The sequence below is a fragment of the Ictidomys tridecemlineatus genome, chromosome 4, assembly GCF_052094955.1.
Source record: "Ictidomys tridecemlineatus isolate mIctTri1 chromosome 4, mIctTri1.hap1, whole genome shotgun sequence".
Classification (NCBI taxonomy): Eukaryota; Metazoa; Chordata; class Mammalia; order Rodentia; family Sciuridae; genus Ictidomys; species Ictidomys tridecemlineatus.
Window position 1 is genome coordinate 15,518,771 of NC_135480.1, and position 26,754 is coordinate 15,545,524.

Genomic DNA, 26,754 nt, shown 5'->3' on the forward strand with positions numbered 1-26,754 from the left:
GAATATCCCTTTCCCATCCTTCCTCCTTCATCCTCTGTCCCCTTCCTCTGCTCCACTGATGTCCCTTATTTTTTAATTGAATTTCTGCCCTCCCAGGTTTCTCCTTATTTTGCTCTAACTTTTACATCTGAGAGAAAATATTCAACATTTGATTTTTCAGACTGGCTCATTTAATTTATCATGATGTTTTCCAGTTCCACCCATTTACCAGAAAATACCATAATCTCATTCTTCTTTATGACTGAGTAAAACTCCACTGTGTGTATAAACCACATTTTCTTCATCCATTTTCTCCTGATGGGCATCTAGTCTGGTTCCATAACTTGTCTATTGTGAGTTGAGCTGCTATAAACATTGATGTTCCTGTATCACTATAGTATGGTGATTTCAATTCTTTTGGATGAATACCAAGGAATGAGAAGTCTGGGTCTTTATCAATGTTTTTATTTTAAAAAAGTTGTGAATATAACATATTCATAATTGGTTCCATTCAAGGGCACAGCTAGTACTTGGTTGGGAGTTAATGAAGATAAATGAACCATAGTGCAAGGTGACAGCTGTCAGTGAGGTGCCAACATTCACCAATCTATAGAACTGGAAAACTCATCACATTCATAAATGTTTTCCATTTTGAGATGTGCTTATAATGAACTAGGTGTCATTCTTTTGGCAGAGCTAAGGTATGATTTCTATGCTGCCTTGAGATCTCAATTACTATGTAATTAAGAATATGTGTCATCTCTTATTTCAATCTAAATCTTCACCCATTTGGTAAAGTGTGACATATGTATATTCTGTTCTTGTTGCACTTAGGATGCTTGGGGACTGTGTGGGATATATAGAAAAGAATGTACTGCTATTTCTTGATATCTTTGAATTGTTTAAAATTTTCTAGAGAATTACATGAACACAAACAAAATCTTAGTATTTTAATTCCTTTTGGAATATCTTTGGAAGTATAGTGCACTGTCATTTTTTTAAGATAATAATTATATTTTATTCCACATATTATCCATGAAACCATTAACACAGTTTTACATGAATGAAATATATAGAATTATAATAAAAGCACAGGTTTATTTAGATTATAGAAATTTGGTACCCATAGCACAACCATTAATTTTACACAGAAAGAAAAAGAATAAGAAAAATTATTCAATGGATAACTGTGTTTAGGATGTGGGTTTGATTTAGCGTATAATTATAATATTAAAAAAAACAAAAACAAAATGAAAAGATTATTTTGGGGTGTATGGTAGGTAGCCTAAATAATTTCTCCTAGAGATACTCAGATTATCATCTCTGGAAATTGGAATGTAGTTACTCTGCATGGGAAAATAATATTTGCATATGTTATTAGGAATGTTGAAGTTAGGCATGATGGTGCATGCCTGCTATCAGCAACTGTCAAGGTTGAGTCAGGGGGAATCACATGTTTCATGGCAGCCTTAGCAACTTAGTGAGATCCTATTTCAAAATAAAAAATTAAAGAGGGTTGGGAATGTAGCTCAGTGGCAAAATGCCTCCCGGTTCAATTCCCCATACCAAAGTAATAATAACAAAAATAATAAAAAATAATAAATATAAGTATAGTGTTATGTTGAGCCCTATCTATAATCACAAGTATTCTTAAGAGAGGTGAGAAGAAGCAGATTTGACTATAATCAGAAGAGGAAAAAGCAATGTGACCTTTGGGTGAGAGATGGGGAGATGCCTCCACCATCTACACAATGACAGTAGACTGTGGACACAAGAATGTGGATGATGAAAGAAATAGTTTGTCAACAAAAAAACCTCTGTATGGAATGTGGCCCTGCAGCAATAGTGATTTTGCTTCAGTGACATTGACTTCAGGTGTTTGACCTCCAGAATGTCAACAGAATAAATCTCTCATGTTTTGAGCCACCAAGTTGATCATCTTTTGAGGGAAACAGTAGGACACTTATACAGGAAGTCATGGAACACAACCTTGTATTTCTTTCATCGGAGTTGGAACAACAGCCTGGGCTGTATTCAGAACCTGGGGGAAGCACACTCTCTTCATGGCTGTTACACCCAACGGCCCATTTTATACCTTCCACAATCAGGGAAGGGCTGAATTATGATGATGAACATTCTGGATTGTCCAGGAAGTGAAGTGCCTGCTAGTACACCCAAGGCCTTAAAAATATCTCATGCCATAAACATGGTGGCCTGCACCTGTGAAGTTTGCTGACTAATTATTCTGGGTAAATACCAAGGATTGGTATGGCTGGATCATATCATAATTCTACTTTTTCTTATTCTAGAAATCTCCACACTGATTTAAACAGTGGCTTTACTAATTTACATTCCGAGGAACGATGTGCTCGTGCTTCTTTTACCCTGCATCTTTGCCAATATTTATTGTTATTTGCGGTTTTTTTTTTGATGGCCTTTCTAACTGGAGTGTGTTGGAATGTCACAATTATTTTGATTTCCATTTCCCTGATGCCTAAAGGTAGTATTGAGCATTTTTTAAAAAATATAATTGCTGGCCATTGTACTTCTTTTGAGAAGTGTCTGTTCAGTACATTGGCCCACTTACTGGGTGAATTATTTGTATTTTAATGTCGAGTTCTTTGGGACCTTTTTGTCTTCTGGATACTAGTCCTTAATTATTTAAGAACCTGCAAAGGTATGTGACATTTATGACATAATATCCAGAGAATAGATACTTTTATTTATTTATTTATTTATTTATTTATTTATTACATGACAATAGTGGAATGCATTATATTCACTTTTAAATACAAAAATTATACTTCATTTTTTTGTACAGAAAAAATGTACATTTTAAAAATCTTGTAATACAAAAATATTACTTTAGGAAGATTAGTGTTTCAGCTGGTGAGCAAACACTGGCAGGCATCAGACTGTTGTTCTGTTTACCAAATACGGAAGTCAATTCTCCAAGGTTTCCTCTTTTCCAATGTATTAAAAGGACTCCCCAGGAAACACCAGGGAAATGGATCCTACAAATCTTTGTTTGCCCCAAGGTGAATTACAAGTATTTTTCCTAGCTGAAAAAAAAAAAACCCAAACAAAATGTGTCTTCATGAGTTTTAAAGGAACTGGAACCAAATAATTTTATTATGTATTCTAGCATAATAGAACTAGGAGCATTAATCTTCAACAGAGGTATGCCAGAGTGAAAGGGAAGGAATATCACTCTGGGCTCTGTGACAGGTGGGGAGGTCATTGGGAGGACTCTTATGCAAAGGTGGTGGTGAGGGAAAGAGAATGATGATGAGAGACAGGTCTTTCAAGGGGTTAATAGCCCAGTACTTAGGACAATTTTTATTTGTTATTGCAATATTTTATCTAAACATCAAATATTACTATTAATATTTAATATTTCCAATTCTGCAACATTACCACTTACATGTGACATATTTTACATACCAAAATACTAAGCACTTACATACAATATCTTCCTTTAAAACTTCCCCAAACATATGAGGAAAGTATTTCTGTCTCCTTGAATGCGTAAGTGAAATGAGAATTAGAGAAACTTAAATAAGATTCCCAAGAGAGCAATTATAGCCATTTTAGCAACAAAATTGAAATATAGTTCCATTTGTAGGTCCTGCTTTAAATTATGCAACGTTTGAAGCATAGCTTTACACTTGTTGAATCTCTCATTTTCATAGCATCGGAATGCACACAATACAATACAAAATAGTGCTACCAATAAAACAGATATATATTTCAGTATTTTGCAGGCTTAATCTATAACCTGCCTTACAAGCACCTGGGCTGCCATTGGGAAAACTGATCCATAACCACAACCTACCAAGGTACAAATCTAGAGGTGTAACCAAGTGATTCTTCCATGCCAAGAACTTGATAGCCACTTGCTAATTAATTGTTTAGCACATGTCTGGCCCTGTTCTTAAGTTAACTTCTCTCCAATAACCTCGAAGAGAAAGAAATCATCCTTATTTTATATATGAGGGAGTTGAGGCTTTACATTGTTGAGCACTGAGAGAAAATTTCCATCTGTGTTGACTGCCTAAAAGTCAAATGCTTTTTTGGCTATTTATGCTTTGAGAAGAATTAAGCTCTGTTTCCTAATGACTGCTTTCTATTCATTGCAGCACATGAGGGTGATCTGTTGCAGAAATCTTGGTGGACACAGGGCATTCATGAAACAACTGGTTCATCAGGCTATTTTGTGCACTGGTTCCTTAGCTTTTCCTATACTTGTCTGAAAAAAAAAAAAAACCCACAAATTTCCAGTGGTTACTAGTATGAGGAAGTGTAGGTGGGAAACAAATTAAACCATAGTGGTTTGAAAGTAAAATGCATCATTAGAGTCCATCCAAAAATTCAGTCCTGACGACTTCTTTCTTTTCTGATCCAGGCCTGCCCGTTCATTCATATATTAGCAAAGATTCCTTGTGTGTCTATTATACCCCAGACTCTGTCCTTACCACTGGATATAGGAATAAATGCCTCCCTTGCCTCAGCCTCTTTGCATTTGTGTTTTGATGGGTTACTAACTCTGCTTGATCCCAGTGTCCAGTAGAGCCATGGGAAGCTGGATGGAGTAGTTTGTCACTACAGGTGGTATGGCCAGTGGGAATATTCTCCGGTTGCTCTCTATTTCTTCACACTATCCCTAGAACAATTCTATGAAGAGTCACAAGGTAAAATGGTAACAGATTTTACCTGTGTGGTTGTGTTTTTATTGTCACAAAGGTCCTTGATTACTTGCTATTAAATATGTGGTAGAACAGGATGAGAATGTCCTATATCCACTGGTCACTTCTTTCTAAAGAAAACTGTCCTACCCTCTATGTTCCCTACATGCCGATAGATTTTCCTCCAAGGTCTCATGGGCAAGAGCTCTTGCACTGAGCTACAAAACAAGACCCCTATCCAGAGTCTTGATGGACACTATGCATTAAAATAGACTTTCAAAATCATATGCTATAATAGTGTCTATCTGAATTTTTACCATTTATATGCTTTGCCTATTTATAATTTTATCATTATAACCATTACATATAGTGTATTGATATATTTTATATTTTATGAATCATTTCTTTGAAATCAGTTCTGCTCTATGAACAAATAAAACTTATATTTTGGAAGGTCAGCACTGTGAAAACTCCAGCAAGGTGGATAACACTTTTGCTTTGCTTGGTTTGATCCTACAGATTAATTTGTTGTTCACCAGTCAGAGTTCTCCAGGACTCACATTTACCTCCTCTCCCTCATATTATGATATATGTGACAGATGACCCTGAAGAACACCAGAGGGTCACATTCTATAACTGTAGAAGAAGAAATGGCATCACATTCTTGGTGAAGGCAATCCCCCACTCACTGTCTTGACAGGGTCACAGTGAGAAAAAGTGTTGGCAAAGCCGCTCTCCCACTGTCTTGACAGGGTCACAGTGAGGATGAATGCTGGCAAAGCCACGCTGGTTGGTGGGAAACCGAAACCATGAGACCCTTTTTTATGTAATTGGGACTTTGCATTTTCATGCTTATGTTTCTCACAGGAGGCATGAGTATGTTAAATGCCAAACAAATTAAATTTCAGATGGCTAGAACATAACAGGTAGGTCATGCCTTGGAAGCTGTTCTGCTACCCACCCCTCAGCATATCAAGGACAAAATAAAAGGTTGTTCTTCTATCTTAGTACATTGTGGACAAACCTAATATCAGACAACAATCATCCTCTGAAAAACAAACTCTTTGAGAACTAGTGTACTTTGACTGAGAAACAAAAGAAACTCTTTGAGAAAGCAGCTCAACCAGTTTTATGAGAATAAATTTAGGACTTAATTAAAATAGCTTTATAAGACACAGTTTTAGAATAATGTTAGAAATATTATTTTATTTAGATTCTTAAGTTTAGAAATTCTTAAGTCTTTAGTTATATAGGTTTCTGATATGCTTTAAGGATGATTCATAAACTTTAGGACAGTTTAAATATAAGATTTAAAGGGACTTTTTAAGATGGGAATTTTAGATTAAAAATAAAGTACAGGTGTACTTTAGGTTAATGATTGGCTAGGAGACTTAGAGTCTGGTTATGTAGTTTGGCATTAGTTAATAAGAAAATAACATATCTTGGGAAAAATAGTAAATCTTGGGAAAATCTGAAGGAAGTAAATTGGTGACATGTTTTATTGATGATTCTGTACTTTGATGATTGTATGGCTGGGGGTCATATCCTGGAAGGATGTAAATTGGTGTGCTCTCAATCATGGTTAAGGAAATGTCATGTCTTGGCAAAGTTTTAAGTTATATAATCAATGACGTATTGTAAATCTATAATGATGAGAAAAATTGTAATAAAAAGGGGACCCAGAGAAAGCAGCTTTAGCTCTCTCTCTCTGAAGATTGCTCAAACGGAAGAACTCCTGTCTCATCATTTCGCCGACGCCACTCCTCCTTCAGGACTCCCTGGGGCTGGACCCCAGCACATTCTCACTTATGGGGACCTTAGCTTTTCTCATGGATTCTGAAGAATTTCTCCTTTTTTTACCCTAGAAATGGAAAAGTATTTCAATTTTGTGTGTCTAAATTTAATTAGCTCCTTTTAAAATTTGATTTTTTTCAATATCTAGTTGTATTTTTAATAGATTTTAAAATTAACAAAAAACCCCTAACTTTTTAAAATGTACTTCTCCGTTTTAGAATAAAGTCTTTGTAGTTTTAAGGTTATCCCTAAAGCCTCAGTGATAAATCTTCATGTTTAAAAGAGCACATTGAGTTCTGAAAATACTTAATAAAACATGAATTAAACCCCCTTGTAGCATTATAACTTTCTTATTACAAATTGCATTTTATTAAACTAAATATATGAAGGATAGGAAAATCTCTATCACCTAAAAAATGGCAGTAAGATTCTTGCTTAGTGTTGATCACATCCCAGGGACTTAGCACAGACAATGCCTTCATTTGATGTTGGTTGTGGCAATTAAATCTCCATTCCTGGTAAAGGCTCTCTAAGCCATGGAGAGGGCAATCACACAGTGACTGATTTCATCTTGTTGGGCTTCACAGGAGAACCCATGATGCCCCTGGTCCTCTTTGTCATATTCCCTGGAATACACCCTGTGACCTTGGTAGGAAATTGCCCCCTCATAGTGTTGACCTGAAATGATTCTTGCTTCACAGTTCCATAAACTTTTTTTCACTGGAAATCTGTCTTTCCTTGATCTCTGGTTATCTTCTGTTAATACTTCAAAGATCATAGTGAACTGCGTCTGTGAAGCCAGAAGCATCTTCTTTGCTGGCTGCTTGGCTCAGTTCTTCTTTGCTGGGCTGGCCTGCAGAGAGTGCGATCTGCTAGCTGTCCCTTAGCTTATGAGCACTATCTGGCCATTTATAACTCCTGCTTTATGTTCAGGCCATGTCAAGGACATTATTCCTCTGTTTGGCTCTATATTCCTACACTTGGGTTGTGTCAATGCAATAATATTAATTAATTAGCAAGGCATTCACAAGGAATTTCTGTGGTGATAATGTCATCAAACATTTTGCTCATGGATTAAAAGTGATTTTTTAATGGAAGAGAGAGGGCAGTGATGTGTTAACAAATGCAGGTTACTTCCAAGCTAATGCAAACAGTTAAGCAAATACAATAATTTGCTCCAAAATTTTAATTTAAGTGCACTTTTATAATGTCATTCCAGTATTAGCTATAATGTTCAGTAACAAAGTTTGGAACTGTAACAATGTTCTCATTTATGAAGTGTAGTTTGTAATCCTTGAATTGCTTTGTTATAAAAAGTACTGTAGAAGATATCAACAAGCATGCCATGTGCTGAACATGAAGATGTAAATTTCTTTGTGAAGTCTCATTGAACAAAACAACCCTTCCATGTAGGCCCTAATCCTAGACGTTATATTTCGCATTAAATAGCAGCTGTGAATTCTATGTGGCATTAAGAAGCAGGCATCAGCTACGTTGTCCTCTGTGTTAATGACCAAGATAACATGAATCATGTGGTTAGAAATGAAAGAGGAGTGTTAGGATGTTGCCCATCATAGACTAAGCCATGAATGACTTCTCAGCCATTGTAATAAAATTGATTTTGACTTCAAATAAATAGGACGTTTTACAGTGTTTAAATACAGAAGTAATACTACCTGATCCCTTCCTTGGATTTTAAGTATCATACAGGATGTTCTATTCAAATACATTATAGGGGAACAAAGGTCAGACCAATTAGAAGCTATTTCAATATATATATATTTTTTTATTTTTTGGCAAAAGATGCTAGTGATTTAGAGCAGAGTGGTAGCGGTATAGGAGATTAGAAAGGCATAGCACATAATAGGTGAGGACACAGGATTTTTTGAGTTACTGAAAAGCAGATAGGGAACTAAGAGAGTAGGCTGATTACCAATTTTTGACTTGACAAACAGAAACACTGGAATTTCAGCAATTGATACAGGGAATGAGCAAATTATTTTTTGGAAGCTAATGAGAACAGATATGCTAATTAACAATAGAAAAATGAACAAGTCTTCATTTTACTACAATGTCATCAATTGAATTATGTAACTATCAGCCATACTTGAAAGGAAAGAACATAAGATGTAGAAATGGAGATCTTAGGTTTGCATTCTAGTTATAATGCTTGCTTTGCTTAGCTCAAAGGTAAAGTTTTATAACATTGAAATGCACAGTAACCACCTGTTTGTTTTAACACTCCTCCCCTACTTTAATAGAGAAGAAATCAAAGGACTGTTCGGTCAATGGTCCAACAGTAATTTTAAAAACATTTATTAAAAAAACCCAGTAGTCAAAAAATCAGTAGTGTGTTCAATTAAAATATCTCTTTTTGATTTCTTTGTGATTAGAGGACTTTAGTATATGAACCTCAATGATTAATGAACTTTCAGTGGCTTAACATTGCAAATTGGTTTCTTCCAAATGTTCAACAGTAGCCATATCAAAAATGCCTCAACTGGCCAGCCTCACCTGAGTTTTTGCTCTGCTTCTTGTCCTCCATATAGGTATGGCTCTGAAGTAGGCGAGAATTAAGCTTATTTAAAGTCATGTTCAGAAAATAGATTTTTTGTTATATAGATTACTGTGATCTCAAAGTAACTAAGAGATATAATACAAAACATAAAGTTTTAGGTAAATTGTAAAAGGTATTTAGGTATGTAAAAAAGAGTTTCTAGAAAGTAAAATTTGTATGTAATTTAGTTGATAAATGGCACTTTGTGGAGACTAAATTGATATGAAAGGTATATTAGTGTTCATTTTTTATTTTCCTTGTAAAATTTTATTCCTATTGCCTATTAGTGTTTTGTAGATGTACTTCTTCTAAAAGGACAACCTGAATTGATTCGAGACAATAAGCCATCAGCTATAGAACAGATAGGATATAAATGCTGACTTCCAGTACTAATCTTGACCCCAATTAAATGAAAGAGGTAATTGTAAAATTACAGACATTGAAGTTATAACTTGTTACTCTCATAAGGTTGCTGAAACTGGTCTGAAGGATGTTTAAAATCAAAACCTTTGGAGGCCAAAGTCAAGGACATAAGAGGGCCAAGAAAAAAGCAGCCCGTTATGTTCCATCTACTCTGTCACTGCCCAACCACCACCCTCTCTAACTCTCACCTCATTCATTCTAGGGACAACCATTTCACCTCATTCATACTAAGAATCTCGGGACAATCATTTCACCAAGACATTAAGAAATTCATTGCTGACATATTTACCAGCATTTTTTACAAAGCTCTGTCCAAGAGCCATCAGTAGGCTAGGGACAACGGCTAGAGCAAAAGCAGTGGAATTGGATTTCTAGAGTTATCCCACAAACTCTAGATGGTAATCAACTACTTTGTTGTATGGACATCCATGACAAAGTATGCTGGATTTGGTGATTCTAAGTACCTGAATAGTAGAAAATCAACTAAGATGCTGTTTTCCCTATAATGAAGAATTATTTTATTTATTACTGGATGCAAACCAGCACAATTTCTCCTAAGAGGGAAGTATAAATTCATATTATTCTCCAACCTATGCTAAGCTACTTCACAAACACTAAAACTATAGATAGAAGTGGAGGCTTGGATCCTTAGATAAAAGTCACCAAACTTAGCCAACATGTTTGCATACATCTTCATCCAAACATTTTATTGAATTGCTTGCAGCCATTTACCTAGGTATTACAATATTGGAAAAAGGGAAATACCCATATCTCCTCGGGATGTGATGATTAATCTTTATTGTCAAATTGATTAGATTGAGAGATGCCTATGGAATTAATAATAAAGTGCAATTCTGAGTGTATCTGAGAGGGTGTTTCCAGAGATGATTGACATGCCAGACAGCAAATGGAACAAAAGTCTGCCCTGAACATGAGGAAACCATCCAAAGGGTGAGCAGCCAGATGAAACCCAAAGTGGAAGAAGGAGAAAGTCCACAAGTGTGTACACGCTGGATTCTTGAGTGCACACATTTTTGGCTGCTGCTATTGTCCATGGACATCCAACTCCAATTTTTCTGCTTTGGAACATTCATACCAACAACTCTTCAGAGAGCGTTCATGCTTGGACTGGGGCTCTGTCATTGGTCTCTTTTGTTCTGAGACTTCCAACTCTTTGGACTGAGTATCTACTGTTTTCTCCCCAGCAGGCTAAACAATATGAACGATCATAAATGTAAATATGAAATGTAGTAAGAAAGGTAAGCAATATGAAAGTTTATTTTGGCCTCAGTGCATGCCTCTGTGGTTCCAGTGGTAACAAGCATAGAGCAGATCATTACTTACCTAGAACCACAAATCATATCGAGTAGAGATACAGAATAAAGCAGAATTATTTTCACTTTCTTCCCTTCACTCTTGTCATGGGGATTATCACTTTTTAAAGGTTCAAATGTAATGGAAGTTCCCCAAATATCTCCCTGTAGATGCCCTCTGCTGATACATTAAAGGGAATGCAATACACATCCTTGGGAGAAATATGGAGGCAAATATTATCATTAAAGTCATGAATGTTGCAAAGTTTAGAATTCCTTTGATGCCCTCTACTCATGTCTTTTGGATGGTAGGATAAGTTGAAGGTCTTCAATGTAAAAGTTACAAGTGTCTATCAATTTTATAGGTAGATAAGTTGAAGATGGGATACAGGAATAGTAAATTTATTCCTAGAAAATGAAATGGAGGCTAACGTAGAAACAGACATATATCTCTTCAAAGACTTTACAACTGAAGTGAGCTCATACTACCATTAAGCTATCATAGACTTGGTGGGAAAAACATGCACTCTGAGGTCACTGAGACTAGAGGGCTGAGAGATTCTCACACTATATTGAAACTTCAAAGTCATAGACTGCCTTAGAAGAAGTACAAAATCCTTTATGTTTACACCCACATATTTGCCCCTGGGAGATTGCCACTAGTCAGGTAGATGAGTTTTTATGTACTGTGAATTTTAGACAGCCTGTTTCTCCCACACAACCTAGGTGATGCCCAAAGTACCCTTACACATCATGGCCAAAGCAGTGGACATTAAATATGTAACTACGTTTATACCATTTTTTCCCCTCATCTGAGCTGATTTGTCTGCTAATATTAGTTAGGGTCTAAATGCTAATGGCAGACACCAGTGCTGTGCCTGTGATTTGCCATCACCTTCTGGGAAAAATGGTGGATCCCTTGGGTAGCAACAAGATGAGATTAGATGACTTCTTGATCAACCTTGTAGGAGCATTGACTGCTCTCAAGAATAATTATTTTTTTATAGGATTTATTTGGTTGACACATTTTTCCTGACAGTGTGTGTCTAGGTATTGACTTACATAAGGCCTTATGCATAAATTATTAGTGTGGTCACTGATTCTTCTGCTAAAAATCCTTCCTCAATGTAACTATTCTGATAATCAACCAAACATTTTATCTAGTGTCAGTCACATTTGTCTTTTAATGTATTATGGTCTTCTATTGTCTTTATGATTGCAACTGAAATGCCTATAGGTAAGTTTAAACTGAGTAACTATTTGAATTTAAACTACATCAGGGAATATGAAGGGAGTCACAAGTGCACTCCCATAACTGTACCCTTAAACGCAGTGCCAAGGAGTCTCCGGGGGAAGCACTTGACCATGGGGAAAGAGAATTTAATTATGTAGACTTGCTGCAAGAGCTAGGATGCAGAGGTGGTTTCTAGAATGTTTATGTCATTAAGGTTGCTTTTGATTGGAATCCTAAAGGATTTGTTTTCAAGTTGTGGAAAGAAAGGAAGAAAAAATACTGTGTCAGACAAAAATGTATTTTTGAGTTTCTGTAAAGACTCACAGTTCTCCACTGCATGATGACATAGAAAGATTGTTCCACCACCAATAGAGGGTGAAAAGACAACTCCTCAATCCATTTACCAAGTGCTCATCTACCATATCAGGTCAGAATGAAGAAGGTCAGAATGAAGGAGTACCACAGAGCACCTGGGGATTGTCATGACCACACATGGAATAAGGGAAATGAGACACACTCACAAAGAAATCATATAAAGGAACAGGGCCCAGAAGACACTTATGGAAAAAAAATTAGAAACAAGGACCTATAGGCCCAGAAGACACTTATGGAAAAAAAATTAGAAACAAGGACCTATATTGTAACCTTGATTATATCATTCTACATATGAGTGATTTTTTCCATGATGGAGAAAATCCAGTGAACCTAGTCTGGAGAGATGAAAGCTGGGTTGTTTCTCCTGTCAGTAGAATTGACTCAGAGAAAGAGTATATTTGGTTGTTCCTTCATTTGGACAGTCTTATAAATCACCCACCCAACATCCCTACCTCAGCCCACCATGATAACTTGGTTCTAGCTCCTTTGTATGATCATAAATTCCAGCCTTCTTCTTTGTAATAGCCATTTCTTCAGCTGCCCACATTTAGAAATAGAGCAGACTCTCAGGATTCTGTGCCTTCACCTTGGAAAGCCTCCATTTCTACCCTTTCTTGTTCATTGCATTCATGCTACTCTCTTATGGTTGAAAATCTTGAAATATTATTTCACTTGCGACATTCTTACCCATGCCACAGAACTAAAGAGTCAGTCTAGAACATTGAGTGATCCCCATGCTCATACATAAGACAAAGTGAATCACTCCCTGCAGTGTAAACGAATAAAACCAGACCCAGGGTGATCTACACAAGGAGCTCTATGGAACATCTGCTTTCCTTTTCCCTCTTTACTGGAATCCTGGTCTCTACAAGTGATAGAAGAATGAGTTTCCCTCATTCATTCTGTGATTACATTAATTCCTCATTATAGCTTCTGTCTCTGTGGGTTTAAAGGCTAAAATCAGTGTATCTTCAACAAGTTGTGTGACAACCTGATGCTCCAGGCACGTCCAAGGCACCTCCCTCTACCATCCTCACTTAGTCTCCCTCAGGTCCTCTACCTCACCAGGCTCTCTGTGTGGAAGCTCTGATACACTGATTATGCTGTGAGTGCTCTCCACTTGGTCCTCACCTCAAACTGGGAGATCATTTTCTTAAATATTTCTCAGTGTTATGATGCACTTAAACATCTGAATTTTTAAATACTTCACCATTTTCTGGGAAGATTTGAATAAATGACTACAGAACCTACTCTAATAATCTGTACCTAGTTTCAGTCAACCCCCAAATTGAGGTAATTCACTTTGACCCTTTATTCTCACTTTTTACCAACTTTTCATTAAAAATGAGCTTCATAAGTCCTAGATTTATTTGTGTAGACAAGTGCTGACACAGTAGAGAAATCTCATAGTAACCCTTGTGGCTATAACCAAATGTTTATAGGTTGTTGTACAAAAATAATAATCTAAGATATTTGTACTCAAGTTTGAGTAGATTAGAAATAAAAATCATACTGTGCACATGCATGACAGCAAAGCAGTTATGTATGTTATCTAAGGTCTGTATGATTATTATGAGGTAGTCAACCATGTGATTAATAGGATTTTATTGAAATCATGAACAGAAGAAAAGTGCTAAGAGAGAAGGTCACAGCTTCTAGAACCTCACATGTAGGAACAAGCATCTGTGCTGCATGAGCTAATGAGAACAGATCTCCTATATAACAACAGAGGAGTGGAGGATTCTTCATGGTACTACAATGTCATCAATTAAATAATGTCCTCTATGACTACATCAGCCATATTTGAAAGGTAGGGATAGCACAATATCATTTCCTCACAGGAACACTATAACTAGAGTTTAAGGTCTTGTAGATGCAATGCTTGCTTTGCATAGCTCCAAGATTAATAATCATTTCTAACTGAGATAAATAGTAAGAATGTTTCTTTTTTTCCAGATTTATTTTTATTGGGTAAAAATGTCAAATTCATTCTACTGTCCTTCCTATCCCAATTTTTAATAAAAAATGAGCTTAATAAGCCCTTCCTCTCTCACTCCCCTCTGTCTAACCACAAGTACATTTAATTTTCCCTAGCCCCCATCCCCTTATTGTGATCTGGCATTCATATATCAAAAAAAACATTTAACACTTGGTTCTTTGGGATTGGCTTATTTTGCTTAGCATGATATTCTCCACCTCCATCCATTTACCTACAATTGGCATAATTTCATTCTTCTTTAAGGCTGAATAACACCCATTATGTTTATATACCTCGTTTTCTTTATCCATTCATCTGTTGAAAGGCACCTAGGTTGAATCCATAGTTTATTGTGAATTGAGCTGCAAAAAATATTGATGTGCCTGCATCACTATAGTATGCTGATTTTAAATCCTTTGGGCATAAACCTAGAAGTGGGATAGCTGGGTCAAATGGTGGCTCCATTATAAATTTTCTGAGGAATTTTCATACTGCTTTGTATAATGGTTGCAGAGTGAATTTCACCATTATGTGTATCTATAAAAACAATTTAAAATATCAATAAGTAAATATTAGGAAGACCAGCAGTGTAGAGAAAGGGGAGCAGGGAGAGGGAGGAAGGCAGGAAAAGAGAAAGTGCTGGGGAGCACAGAGTAGAGCAAATTGTACCTCATGAATGTATAATTATGTCAAAATGAACCCCACTATTGGATATAACAACAATGTATGAAAATAAACATGAAAGGCAGAGCATGACTATTAAGTTTCATGCTTACAAAACTCGAAAATTGTAAATTAACATATAGTGACAGTAAGCAGACCAGTGTTTTCCTAGCGGAGATAGGAAGGAGAATGAAGAGGAAGGGGGAGAGGTTATAATGAGATGTGCAAAAATGAAGTGGGTTAGAAATGATGGCTACTTTGATTGTGGTGGTGTATTCATGGGTGTACACATATCCCAAACTTAGCAAATTACAATTAAATACGTGCAGTTCATTGCATGTCAGTTATATCTCAATAAATCTGCCTGTATTTTTAAAGTAAAAAATTGACAATGATGACGTTTTAAAAAGAAGATTATCATCATATCATCACTGCCAACTTGTAGCCTCAGAAAATAATGAAATGTGATAATAAAAACATCATTATATAATATAGGAAACCCAAGATGTTACTCTTCATTTTTAAGTTGACACCAGTATATTTGATTTTGTTTTAAAATAAATAATGCAAGACATTTAGAGAAATTGTTGGGTAGACTAGTACACTTTACAATTTTTTCAAACTTTATCAAAATATAGTTTAGAAATCAAAATCTTATGCAATTAAAGCGAAAAACATGTTTTTATATATGTATACATTACAAAAGGCTCACAATCGTGAAGTTAATATATCCATTACCTCCAATACCATTGTGTGTGTGTTTTGTTAGAAAATTTAAATTCTATTCTTTAGCCAATATCAAGAACATGATGCAATATGAGTAATTGTTATCAACATTTTTTACATTAGATCCCGACCACTTACTTGTTTAGTAAAACTTAACCTTTATACTAGTCAAGTAAAATCTAATTATTTATAAAAATTAAGATTCTATGAATGTATGTTTCTGCCAGTTCAGTTTTAGGTATGAATTGAAATCTAGAGAATGTTACTCTGGGATACATCACTTTTCCTAGTTATAGCACACTTTAACATATAAAACATGAGGTTGCATCAATGTGTAAAGCCATAAAATATGAGGGTGAGCAACTCCAGAGACTTGTTTCTTGGCTTGCAGATGCCTAATGTCTCAAGGCCTCTTCTTGTGCTCCTTTGGATGGTGCCCACACAGAACAGGGATACAATGATCATATGTGACTTAGATCCATTGTGTCAATATTTAATAAAATGCTACTCTTATCCTCATATCTTAAATATTTCATTATCCTCAAATTGCAGATGAACTATAATTGAGTCTTTGGAGACTGGAGTACTCATTCCCTACTGCTGTGTGGGAGGAGTCTCCAAGGCCTGGTGACAAAATACATAAATCGAGTCCAACCAAATCATGACTAGAATCCAGAGAGCAGGAAATGTGTTGCTATTTCCAGAAACTGGCCTTTCTGATCAAAGGTAGGTACTGGGGAACAGGCTCAGCAAAGTGACTTCTCTCTAACATCAACTGCTGTTAGGAGAGGGATAGACTTTTATTTGGTACCTAATGGATCATTGCTGGGTCAAACACACAAACACAAACACACACACACACACACACACACACACACACACACACACTCCTTACTATATCGAATTCTAGCCAATGATGTGTTTTTATCTACAATTTAAAATGTAATCCTGTAGTTGAATTAGACCATGCATAATTACCTACACAGTAGAGAAGGAAAGAGGGTCAAATACTGTGACCTGCTGTAGACTCTAGTTGTCCTCTGCCCTGTGTTATCCAGACGTCTGGGGTACTCATTATTATTGTTTGGTACTGCATTTCAGTGCCAGAGGGTCACCTCATTTCCTCACCTTACTGTGTGCTTCCAGAAGAGAGTAGGGCAGGGCTGTTACAGGGTAAAATGCATCAGCATATCCATTCCACATAAGAGGCTTTAGTGCTATGAGCTCCGACAGTTCTGTGCCTATTAACTGACATCTTCATAGTAACTGTCAATTTGTTTCAAGTTCCAGATGGATCTCAGGACTTGAGAAGGATTCTTCTTTCTTATTTATCCTTCCTTCTATGTAGTAATGCAGTACACTGTACTGGTAAAGTACATTGACTTTTAGATTTTTAACATAAGTAGTTTGAGCTAGGTTATAAATAGGTTAGAGAAAGAGTGAAAAAAATAAAGAAAATTATCCATTTTAATTATAGAAATATTTAATAAGGTTTCCTTTGTTACTAGGACCTGTTCTGTATGCTGCATTATTAGGAGTGTGGCATTGTCATCAGGAGGAAGGGACAATACAATCAAGAAGACTTAGAAGTTGTATCATTGGGGAAATAGAGAATTGTGAATACACACACACAAAAAAGGTGGAGATTGTTGGCTAAAAGTGAGTAAGGCTCATATAACAGAGTTATTAGGATAAGCTTTAGTCTGAAAACGACATTTGAAAAGATTTAAAAAAGAATAAGGAAAGAGTCAAGCAAATATCTTGAGATCAGTGAATCAAGTAGAAGAAACAAACAGAAATCTTTGATCCTGGAACTGAGTTGCCACGTTGGTGGAATTGTGAGAAAGTTGGCAAGGCTGCAACAGAAGGAAAGAGGAATGGCTACTAAGGTATTGTACCTTGTAGACTAAGCCATGAGGGATGTCTTGGCTGTAGTAATACATCTGATTTTTACTTAGAATGAAATGAAAAATTTACAGTTGTCTAAATTCAAAAGTGATACCACCTGCTGTCTTCTTGTATTTTAAGTGTTATCCTGGATGCCCTATTGAAATATATTCAGGGGAACAAAGGTATAGACTAGTTAGCTATTTCAGTACTTGTTGCCAAAGTTGATGGTGGTTTAGGGCAGGGTGGCAGCAGTGTAGGTGTTTAGAAAGGCATAGCTCAGGATAGTTGAGGACACAGGGTTTCCTGGGTTATTGAAAATTAAGTAGGAGACCAGGAGAGTAGGTTGATTCCCACTTTTTGACTTGACAAATTGAAACACTAGAACGTTAATAACTGATATAGGAAATAAACACATCATTTATTGAAAGTAAGATTCTTACTTTGCTAAATCACTATAAAATGTCACCACCGGACAAAACTTAACTGTCTTCGAATGTTAGAATATTTACCCTGAGAGATATGTCTTGGACAATCATGTGAATGTTTTGTCAGTTTGGAATGCTCTAAAGCTGTGAGGATCTGTGTGTGTGTGTGTGTGTGTGTGTGTGTGTGTGTGTGTGTGTGTATGTGGGTGAATGTGGGTGTGTATGGAAAGAATTATAATCATTTGCATCACATCCTGAAGTATGATTAGCTACAAAAACTTAAGAGCCATTAATTATTTGCAGATAAAAATTAAGGATTATAATGGTTAGAGAATTGCACAAGGTTACAGTGTTTGGGGTGGTGGCGGAGAAGAGTGAAATTGTAAATGGTTAGATTTACATGGTGTCACAAGCCTGTAGTCCTAGTGGCTCAGGAGGTTGAGGCAGGATGATCAAAAGTTCAAAGCCAACCTCAGCCACTCAGCAAGTCCATAAGCAACTTAATGAAACCCTATCTTTTGCTCTTGCAATCCTCCTGCCTTAACCTCCTAAGTTGCTATGATTATAGGCAGGTACCACCAAGCATGGCTTTACTTCCTTTTCCCTCTTTACTGGAATCCTGGTCTCCACAGGTGACAGAAGAATGAGTTTCCCTCACTCATTCTGTGGTTACATTAATCCCTTATTACAGCTTCTGTCTCTGTGGGTTTAAAGGCTAAAACAAATGTATCTCCAACAAGTTGTGTGACAACCTGATGCTCCAGGCACATTCAAGTCCCCTCCCTCCACTATCCTCAGTCTTCCTTAGGTCCTCTACCTCACCAGTCTCTCTGTGTGGAAGCTCTGATATACTTATTATGCTGCGAGTGCTCTCCACTTGGTCCTCACTTCAAACACCTCACCTCAGATCATTTATAAATGCTTGTCATTTTGATGACTTATTTAAATATCTGAATTTTAAAAATTTTCAGATATACACAATGGAATATTACTCAGCAATAAAAGAGAATAAAATCATGGCATTTACAGGTAAATGGATGGAATTAGAGAAGATAATGCTAAGTGAAGTTAGCCAACCCCCAAAACCAAACCAAAACAAAACAAACAAAAAACCCCAAAAAACAAATGCTGAATGTTTTCTTTGATATAAGGAGGCTGATTCATAGGATAGGGAGAGGGAGAATGGGAGGAATAGACGAACTCTAGATAGGGCAGAGGGGTGGAAAGGGGAGGGAGGGGGCATGGGATAATTAATGATGGTTGAATGTAATGATCATTATTACCCAAAGTACATGTATGAATTGGTGTGAATATACTATGTATTCAACCTGAGATATGAAAAAATTGTGCTCCATATATGTAATAAGAATTATAATGTATTCCACTGTCATAAATAAATAAAAAAGAATTATACAGATTAAGAAATACTTGCTGAAAATTCAGTTTGATTCTGAGATGAACACTGACCTTTGAATATGGTTCATATGTTAACATTGGTCTATTGATTGTTGAGACTTCATGAATTCATTCCAATAAATATTTTCACTCCCCAGAAAAAAAGTAAATAAATTTCTGAGAAGATTTGAATAAATGACTAGAGAATATATTATATCAATCATTGGCCTACTTTCAGTCAACCCCAAAACTGAAATAATTTACTATGACCATTTGTTAACACTTTTTCCCAACTTTTATTTAATAATAAGCTTAATAAGTCCTAAATTTATTTGTGTAGACAAGTGATATCATAGAACAGGAAGTTTGTAGTAACAATTGTGGCTACAACAGAAAGTTTATAGGTTATCTTACGAAACACATAATTTAAGATGATTGTACTAAAGTTTGAGCAGATTCAGAAATAAAAATCACATTGTTATTCATATAAATAACATAATGATTCTTGATACATAAAATGTTTTCATTAACTTATGGAAGAGAGCTGGAATTTTTTGAATTAAGGCTATATACCATATACAGGAATGAGTCTTGTTATATGTATAATCTTCACACAACCAGACAACTTGACGGGAAGCTATTTAGTAATCATTGTGAATTTTTTCTTCTCCCCTGTTTGATAAGAGACTGACTCTACATTACGGAGTTAAAAAATGGAAGCTCCAACTTTAAAATCAGATTCTGACTCAAATATTAGTGCTCTTGAGCAAAAATTAAGTCCTATAATACCAGATATAAGCAATACAACTCCACAGACCTTCTAATAATTCTGGACTTAATTGGTACAATGTTTATTTCTTCTCTTAATGGAAATTTTTGCTAAGATATTTTCCTCTCCTTATGATATGCAGGCTTTCCCCATTGTGGACATGGAAATAGGAAATCGCACCATCCTGAATGAATTCATCTTGTTGGGCATCTCAGCAGATCCCCAGTGGCAGCTGATTCTGTTTGTAATATTTCTGGTGATGTATTTGCTAACCTTGTCAGGGAACATGACCCTGGTTTTCTTAATCAAGATTGATGCCCGGCTGCATACACCTATGTACTATTTGATTGGCAGTCTATCTTTTTTGGATTTCTGGTATACCTCTGTATATACCCCTAAAATTTTGGCTATCTGTATCTCCGAAGACAAGCGCATTTCCTTGGCTGGATGTGGGGCTCAGTTTTTCTTTTCTGCTACCATGGCCTATACTGAGTGCTATCTCCTAACTGCCATGTCATATGACCGCCATGCAGCAATTTGTAACCCACTGCTTTATTCAGGCACCATGTCTGCTTCTGTTTGCATTGGCCTTGTTGCTGGATCCTACATAGGAGGCTTTCTGAATGCCATAGCCCACACTGCCAACACCTTCTGCCTGAGTTTCTGTGGTAACAATGTCATTGACCACTTTTTATGTGATGTTCTACCATTGGTAAAAATGTCCTGCACAGACACTCGGGTCTATGTCATAATCCTTTCCAGTATGGTTGGCTTCACTGTCCTCTCCTGCCTTCTGGCCATCCTCATCTCCTACTTCAACATCCTCCTGGCCATCCTGAGGATCCGTTCAGCCTCAGGAAGGCGCAAGGCATTCTCCACCTGTGCTTCCCACCTGGTCTCTGTCATGCTCTTCTATGGATCCTTGCTCTTTGTATACTCGAGGCCCAGTTCCAGCTACTCCCTGGAGAGAGACAAAGTGGCTGCCCTCTTCTACACCATCATCAACCCATTGCTCAACCCTCTCATCTACAGCATCAGAAACAAAGATGTCAAAGAGGCCTTCAGGAAAGCAATACTGTCTATAGGACCACAAGCTTGAGGTTTATTTTATGCCTTTATTGCAGTTTGCAAATTATTGTTTTGTATACCAGGTTGTATGAGTTTCTGTAGGTAGTTATACTTGAAAATTTATAGTTATAAGAATGCAATATTGGTCAAAACACACTTTTATTTTCACGAGTGCTGTTTTTTTGTTGGTTTTTTTTTTCTCTTTCTGTCATGAGGTGAACAGTCCTTCTCCAGCAGGTCCTTCTGTCATGATGTTACCACAGGCTCAAAGCAACAGGCCAATCAACCGTGGAGCAAAATATCCAAAACCATCAGCTAAAATAAACCTTTTTTATGTTAATTATATCAAGAATTTGTTATAGTGATGGAAGCTGACAACCACATTTGTAAAGTGAAAGGGATTTCAAATTCATATAATTACTAATATATTTTTTTTAGTGAATGAATACCATGATACTGGCCATAGATGGCAGAGCCGTTTTCCTTGGAAAGCACTTTCCTTTATTTAGGACTTTTGATCCTAGTTAACATGTATTTGATTCTAATATCATAAATATTCATTTGAAAGTGACATGATTCTTTTTTCCATAGAAAATGATGATAATTCATCTTTGGATGCACTCACACAACATAAGAGGGCACACATTCACACTTAATGCACATGCAGAAATACTTGAAGAGGTGAGCTCTGAATTTTTCAGACTCAGTAGACCATGGTAACCTGTTCATCTATGCCAGCCAGCTAACACATTATCCTCCTCGGTAAGGTTAAAATTTTATATTCCAACCTAAAAATAAATTTTAATTCAAAATTTTTAAAATATCTATTTTTGTATTTAGAGATAAATTTCTTTGGTCTGGAGTTTTTTTCAACATTTCACTTTGCATGAGTAGATAGTCCCCAATGAGTGAAGTAATACACATACTTATGTGATACACCACACAAATATACATACTTCCCTTCAAAAAACAATCTTGCAGACATGTGGTTAATCTGCAGAATAATATTTTAATAAATGTGTGAGTCAAGTAACAATGAACTATCATATACATCTGTGATATTTAAAATAAGCCATGTCAATTACAACAGACAAAAACAAACATTGAAGTAGGATAGAAAATATAATGTCAAGAATGCAGCCAGGTTCAGTGGTGCACATCAGTTATCCCAGTGGCCCTGTAGGTTGAGGCAGGAGGATTTTGAGTTCAAATCTAGCCTTAGCAAAAGCTAGGCACTAAGCAACTCAGTGAGACCTTGGCTCTAAATAAAACAGGACTGGGGATATGGCTCTGTGGCCAAGTGTCCCTGAGTTCAATTCCCAGAACATCCCCTGTCCACCAAAAAAAAAAAAAAAAAGAAAAAGAAAAAAAAAAAGAAATGCAGAGGACTTGTAACTAGTTTTAGCTTAAGTCAATGAAGGCTTTCTAGATGTTAAATTATGGTGATCTTTGTAGTCAATGTCAAGATATGTTCCTCCCTATGGCTCATAATTTTCTTCTAAAAAGTACATACTGTTTTATATTTTTAAATCTCAGTTTTTCTCATGCATCACTTATCTAATGATCAAGCATTTGCGGCAAATAATACATTTTAAGTACACATATTTAAAGAATAATCTGTTTTGAATCAAATATATATGTGTGCATTTATATGTACATATGTTCAAATACATACACACATATATTTTTAATATGATATTAAATATTCAGGCAGGATAAAATCCTCCAACACTGGAGGAGAGGAAACGGAAAGCTCTGGGAAATGAGACCATGACATTGATCAAATAATGTTATGTACATTCAGGAATAAGGCGTAATGAATCCCACACTTATTTGTAATTATAATATCTACAGTATATACCTAAAAATATAAAACTGAAAGAAATCTAAATATTTCTATGAATTTTTGTTCTTGTTGTTTCATTATGCTTCTTCATTCTGCTACTTCAGAATGCCTAGAGATTTTTTTTTAAATGTTTCTTTTCTTTGTGTTTCCTGATTTGCTTTTTTTTTTATTTTTTTTAAATGGGCGTAGTGTTTGCTTTTTTCTTATCATGGATTTAATCTTAAAATGCTCTGTTTTTGTATTCAGTAATGAGAAACACTCTCTTTGTAAACATTTAGCATTTTCAGAAAATTCAAAGAGAGGATTAGGAAGATAAATCACATCTTAGTAGGAAATGTAACTATGTTACATTGGATGTTTGGATGTTCTCCCTTGTAGACACTCTCTGTTGGAACAATTTGTCCTAGGAGGGAAATACAAACTCTTATTTCATTGTAGAACCTATGATGAGCTACTTCACAGATTGCAATGGAGACTTGGATCCTTGAAGAAAGGGCATCAAACATAGCAAAGTGTATGTATGTATCCATCTTCCTTCAAGCCTTTACATAAATGGCTTGCAGCTATTTACCTAGGTATTCCAGATCTCCTGGGGATGTGATAGGGAATCTTGATTGTCAACTTGTTTGGGTTGAGAGATGACTAGGGAATTCAGAAAGCACACTTCTGAGGTTATCTGTGAGAGTGTTTACAGAGATGATTGGCATGTCAGTCAGCCAACTGATTAAAGATGGCCTGCCCTGAATGTGGGGAAACCATTCAATAGGGTGAGCATCCAGATGGAGCAAAAGTGGAAGAAGGAGGAAGTCCATAAATCTACAAGTGTGTATAAGCTGGGTTCTTCCTGAGCAGGTGTTTGTGTTTTTTGTTATGTCCTGTCCCTGAGCATTAAATTGCATATTTTTCAACTTTGGATTGTGAATTGATGCCAAAGAGTCTCCAGGGAAATTCCACCTTTTAGCCTTGGAAACTGGGCCTGCATCACTGCTTCATCTTATTCTGATCTTCCAACTTCTTGGACTGTGCAGTACTGATTTTTCATCAACTGATCCAAAGAAAGCAATGTGAAATATTACTTGAGTGGTCAAAATATTCAGTGGTTCCAGATATACAGCAGATAATTATTTACCTAGAAGCACAAATCATATTAGGTAGAGATACAAATAAAACAGAATCAATTTTACTTTCTTCCCTTCACTCTTGGCACAACTATTAACATTGTTTAAAGGTTCAAATGCAATGGTAACTTCCCACATTTCTCCCTGTAGACACTCTCTGTTAATACAGCAAATAAAATACAATACCACATCCTTGGGAGAAATAGAGAGGTAAATGTATTCATTAAAGTCTTGCATGTTGCAGAGTTCAGGGTCTCAGGTGTTGCCTTCTACTCATCTCTTTTGGATGGCAAGATGAACTGAATGTCATCACTATGGATGTTATGAGTGAATATTTTTGATAGGTAGAAGGTCCAAGGCAGGTTGCAGAAGCAGTTAATTTTTCTTTGAAAATAAAAAGGAGAGAATAAAATGGAGGCTGAAGGAGAACACACACACACACACACACACACACACACACACACATATATCTTCAAAGTCTTCACAATTGAAACAGGGTCTCACTAGGAATCAACAGTTGAGCCTTGGAGGGATAAACAAAGAAGGTTGAGGTGAGTGAGTTTGACAAACTGAGACTGAGACAGGCTGAGACCCCTTACACTGCACTAGGTCTTCAAAGTCATAGACTGTCATAGGGGAAGTCCTATCTTCTTTAAGTCCACACATATAAACACCCTTCTGTCTATATTTTTGTTCATGAGGATATTGCCACTAGTCAATTAGATGAGTTGACATGCACTGTGAATATAAGTCAGCCTGTTTCTCCACACATCCCAGTTGATGCCCAAGGGACCCTGGTATATCATGACCATAGCAATTGACATCAAATCTATATCTGTATCTATACCATTTTCTTCCCCTCATCTGGGCCGATTTGGCTGCTTATATTGGATAGGTCCAAATGCCAAAGTCAGAAACCAGTGCTATGCCTGTGATATGCCATCACTTTCTGGGAGGATTGTTGGATCACTTTTGGGTAGCAACAAAATGAAATTAGATGACTTCTTGCTCAACCTTGCAGGGCCAATGCCTTGATTTCAGGAATAATTACCTTTTATAGGGTTTATTTAACTCACCCATTTTCCTGCTAGTGGATCTAGATAATGACTTACATAATCACTTATGCATGTTTTATTAGTGGGGTCAGTGATTTATTCTGCTAAAAATCCAACCTTCATGCAAATGTTCTGTTAATCCTCCAAACATTTTATCTAGTGTCAGTCACACTTGTCTTTTTTTAAATGCATTATGGTCCGCTTTAGTCTTTATGATTGCAACTGGAATGCTTATAGGTAAGTTTAAGCTGAGTACCTATTCCAATTTAAACTACCTCAGGTGATATTAAGAGAGTCACAAGTGCACTCCCATAACTGTACCCTTAAGTACAGTTCCAGGAAGTCTCCTTGGGGAACCCTTGACCATGGGGAAAGAGAATTTAATTATGTAGACTTGCTGCAAGAACTAGGATGCAGAGGTGGTTTCTAGAATGTTTATGTCATTAAGGATGCTTTTGATTGGAATCCTAAAGGATTTGTATTCAAGTTGTGGAAAAAAAGGAAGGGAAAATACTGTGTTAGACAAAATGTATTTTTGAGTCTCTGTAAAGACCTTCAATTCTCTACTCCATGGTGACATAGAAAGATTGTTCCACCACCAATATAGGGTGAAAGGGCAACTCCTCAATCCATTTACCAAGTGCTCGTCTACCCAAGCCAGGTCAGAATGACGGAGGTCAGAATGAAGGGGACAGTAAGATCGAGAACCCTGGGACTGCCAAGGGCCACACATGCAATGAGGGAAGTCAGATATGCTCAGAGAAATCATGTCAAGGAACAGGGCCCAAAAGACACCTGTGGGACAAATAGTAAAAGGGATGAGGATTGTAACCCTGATTGTATCCTTATACATATGAGTGATTTTTCCATGATGGAGGAAATCTAGTGAACAGAGTCTAGAGAGATTAAAGCTGGGTTGTTTCTCCTGTCAAAAAAACTGACTCAGAGAAAGAGTGTATTTTGTTGCTCCTTCATTTGGACAGTATTATAAATCACCCACCCATCATCCCAATCATGATAACTTGTTCTAACTACTTCGTATGATCATAAATTACAGTCTTCTCTGTAATAGCCATTTTGTCTTCTACCCACCTTTGGAAATGGTACAGACTCTCAGGATTCTGTTTTCACCTTGGAAATTCTCCATTTCTACCCTCTCTTGTTCATTGCATTCATGTTGTCTTATGGTTGAAATTCTTACATATTATTTCACTTGCTACATTCTTAATGATGCCCCAGAATTGAACTAAAGAGTCAGTCTAGAACATTGAGTGATCCCCATACTCATACATAAGACAAAGTGAATCACTCGCTGGAGTGAAGACAAAATAAAACCAGACCCAGTGTGATCTACACAAGGAGCTCTATGGAACATCTGCTTCCCTTTTCCTTCTTTACTGGAATCCTGGTATCCACAAGTGATAGAAGAATGAATTTCCCTCATTCATTCTGTGGTTACAT

The 26,754-nt window shown here is 36.4% G+C and overlaps 1 protein-coding gene across 1 annotated transcript; it reads left to right on the forward strand.

Moving 5' to 3' along the window:
• The first annotated feature begins 20,327 nt into the window (after positions 1-20,327).
• On the forward strand, positions 20,328-21,305 carry LOC144376622 (olfactory receptor 9G4-like). Its single transcript, XM_078044873.1, has one exon. It carries the CDS (start codon positions 20,343-20,345, stop codon positions 21,303-21,305), a length of 963 nt encoding a protein of 320 aa, XP_077900999.1. The 5' UTR covers positions 20,328-20,342.
• Positions 21,306-26,754: the final 5,449 nt, after the last annotated feature.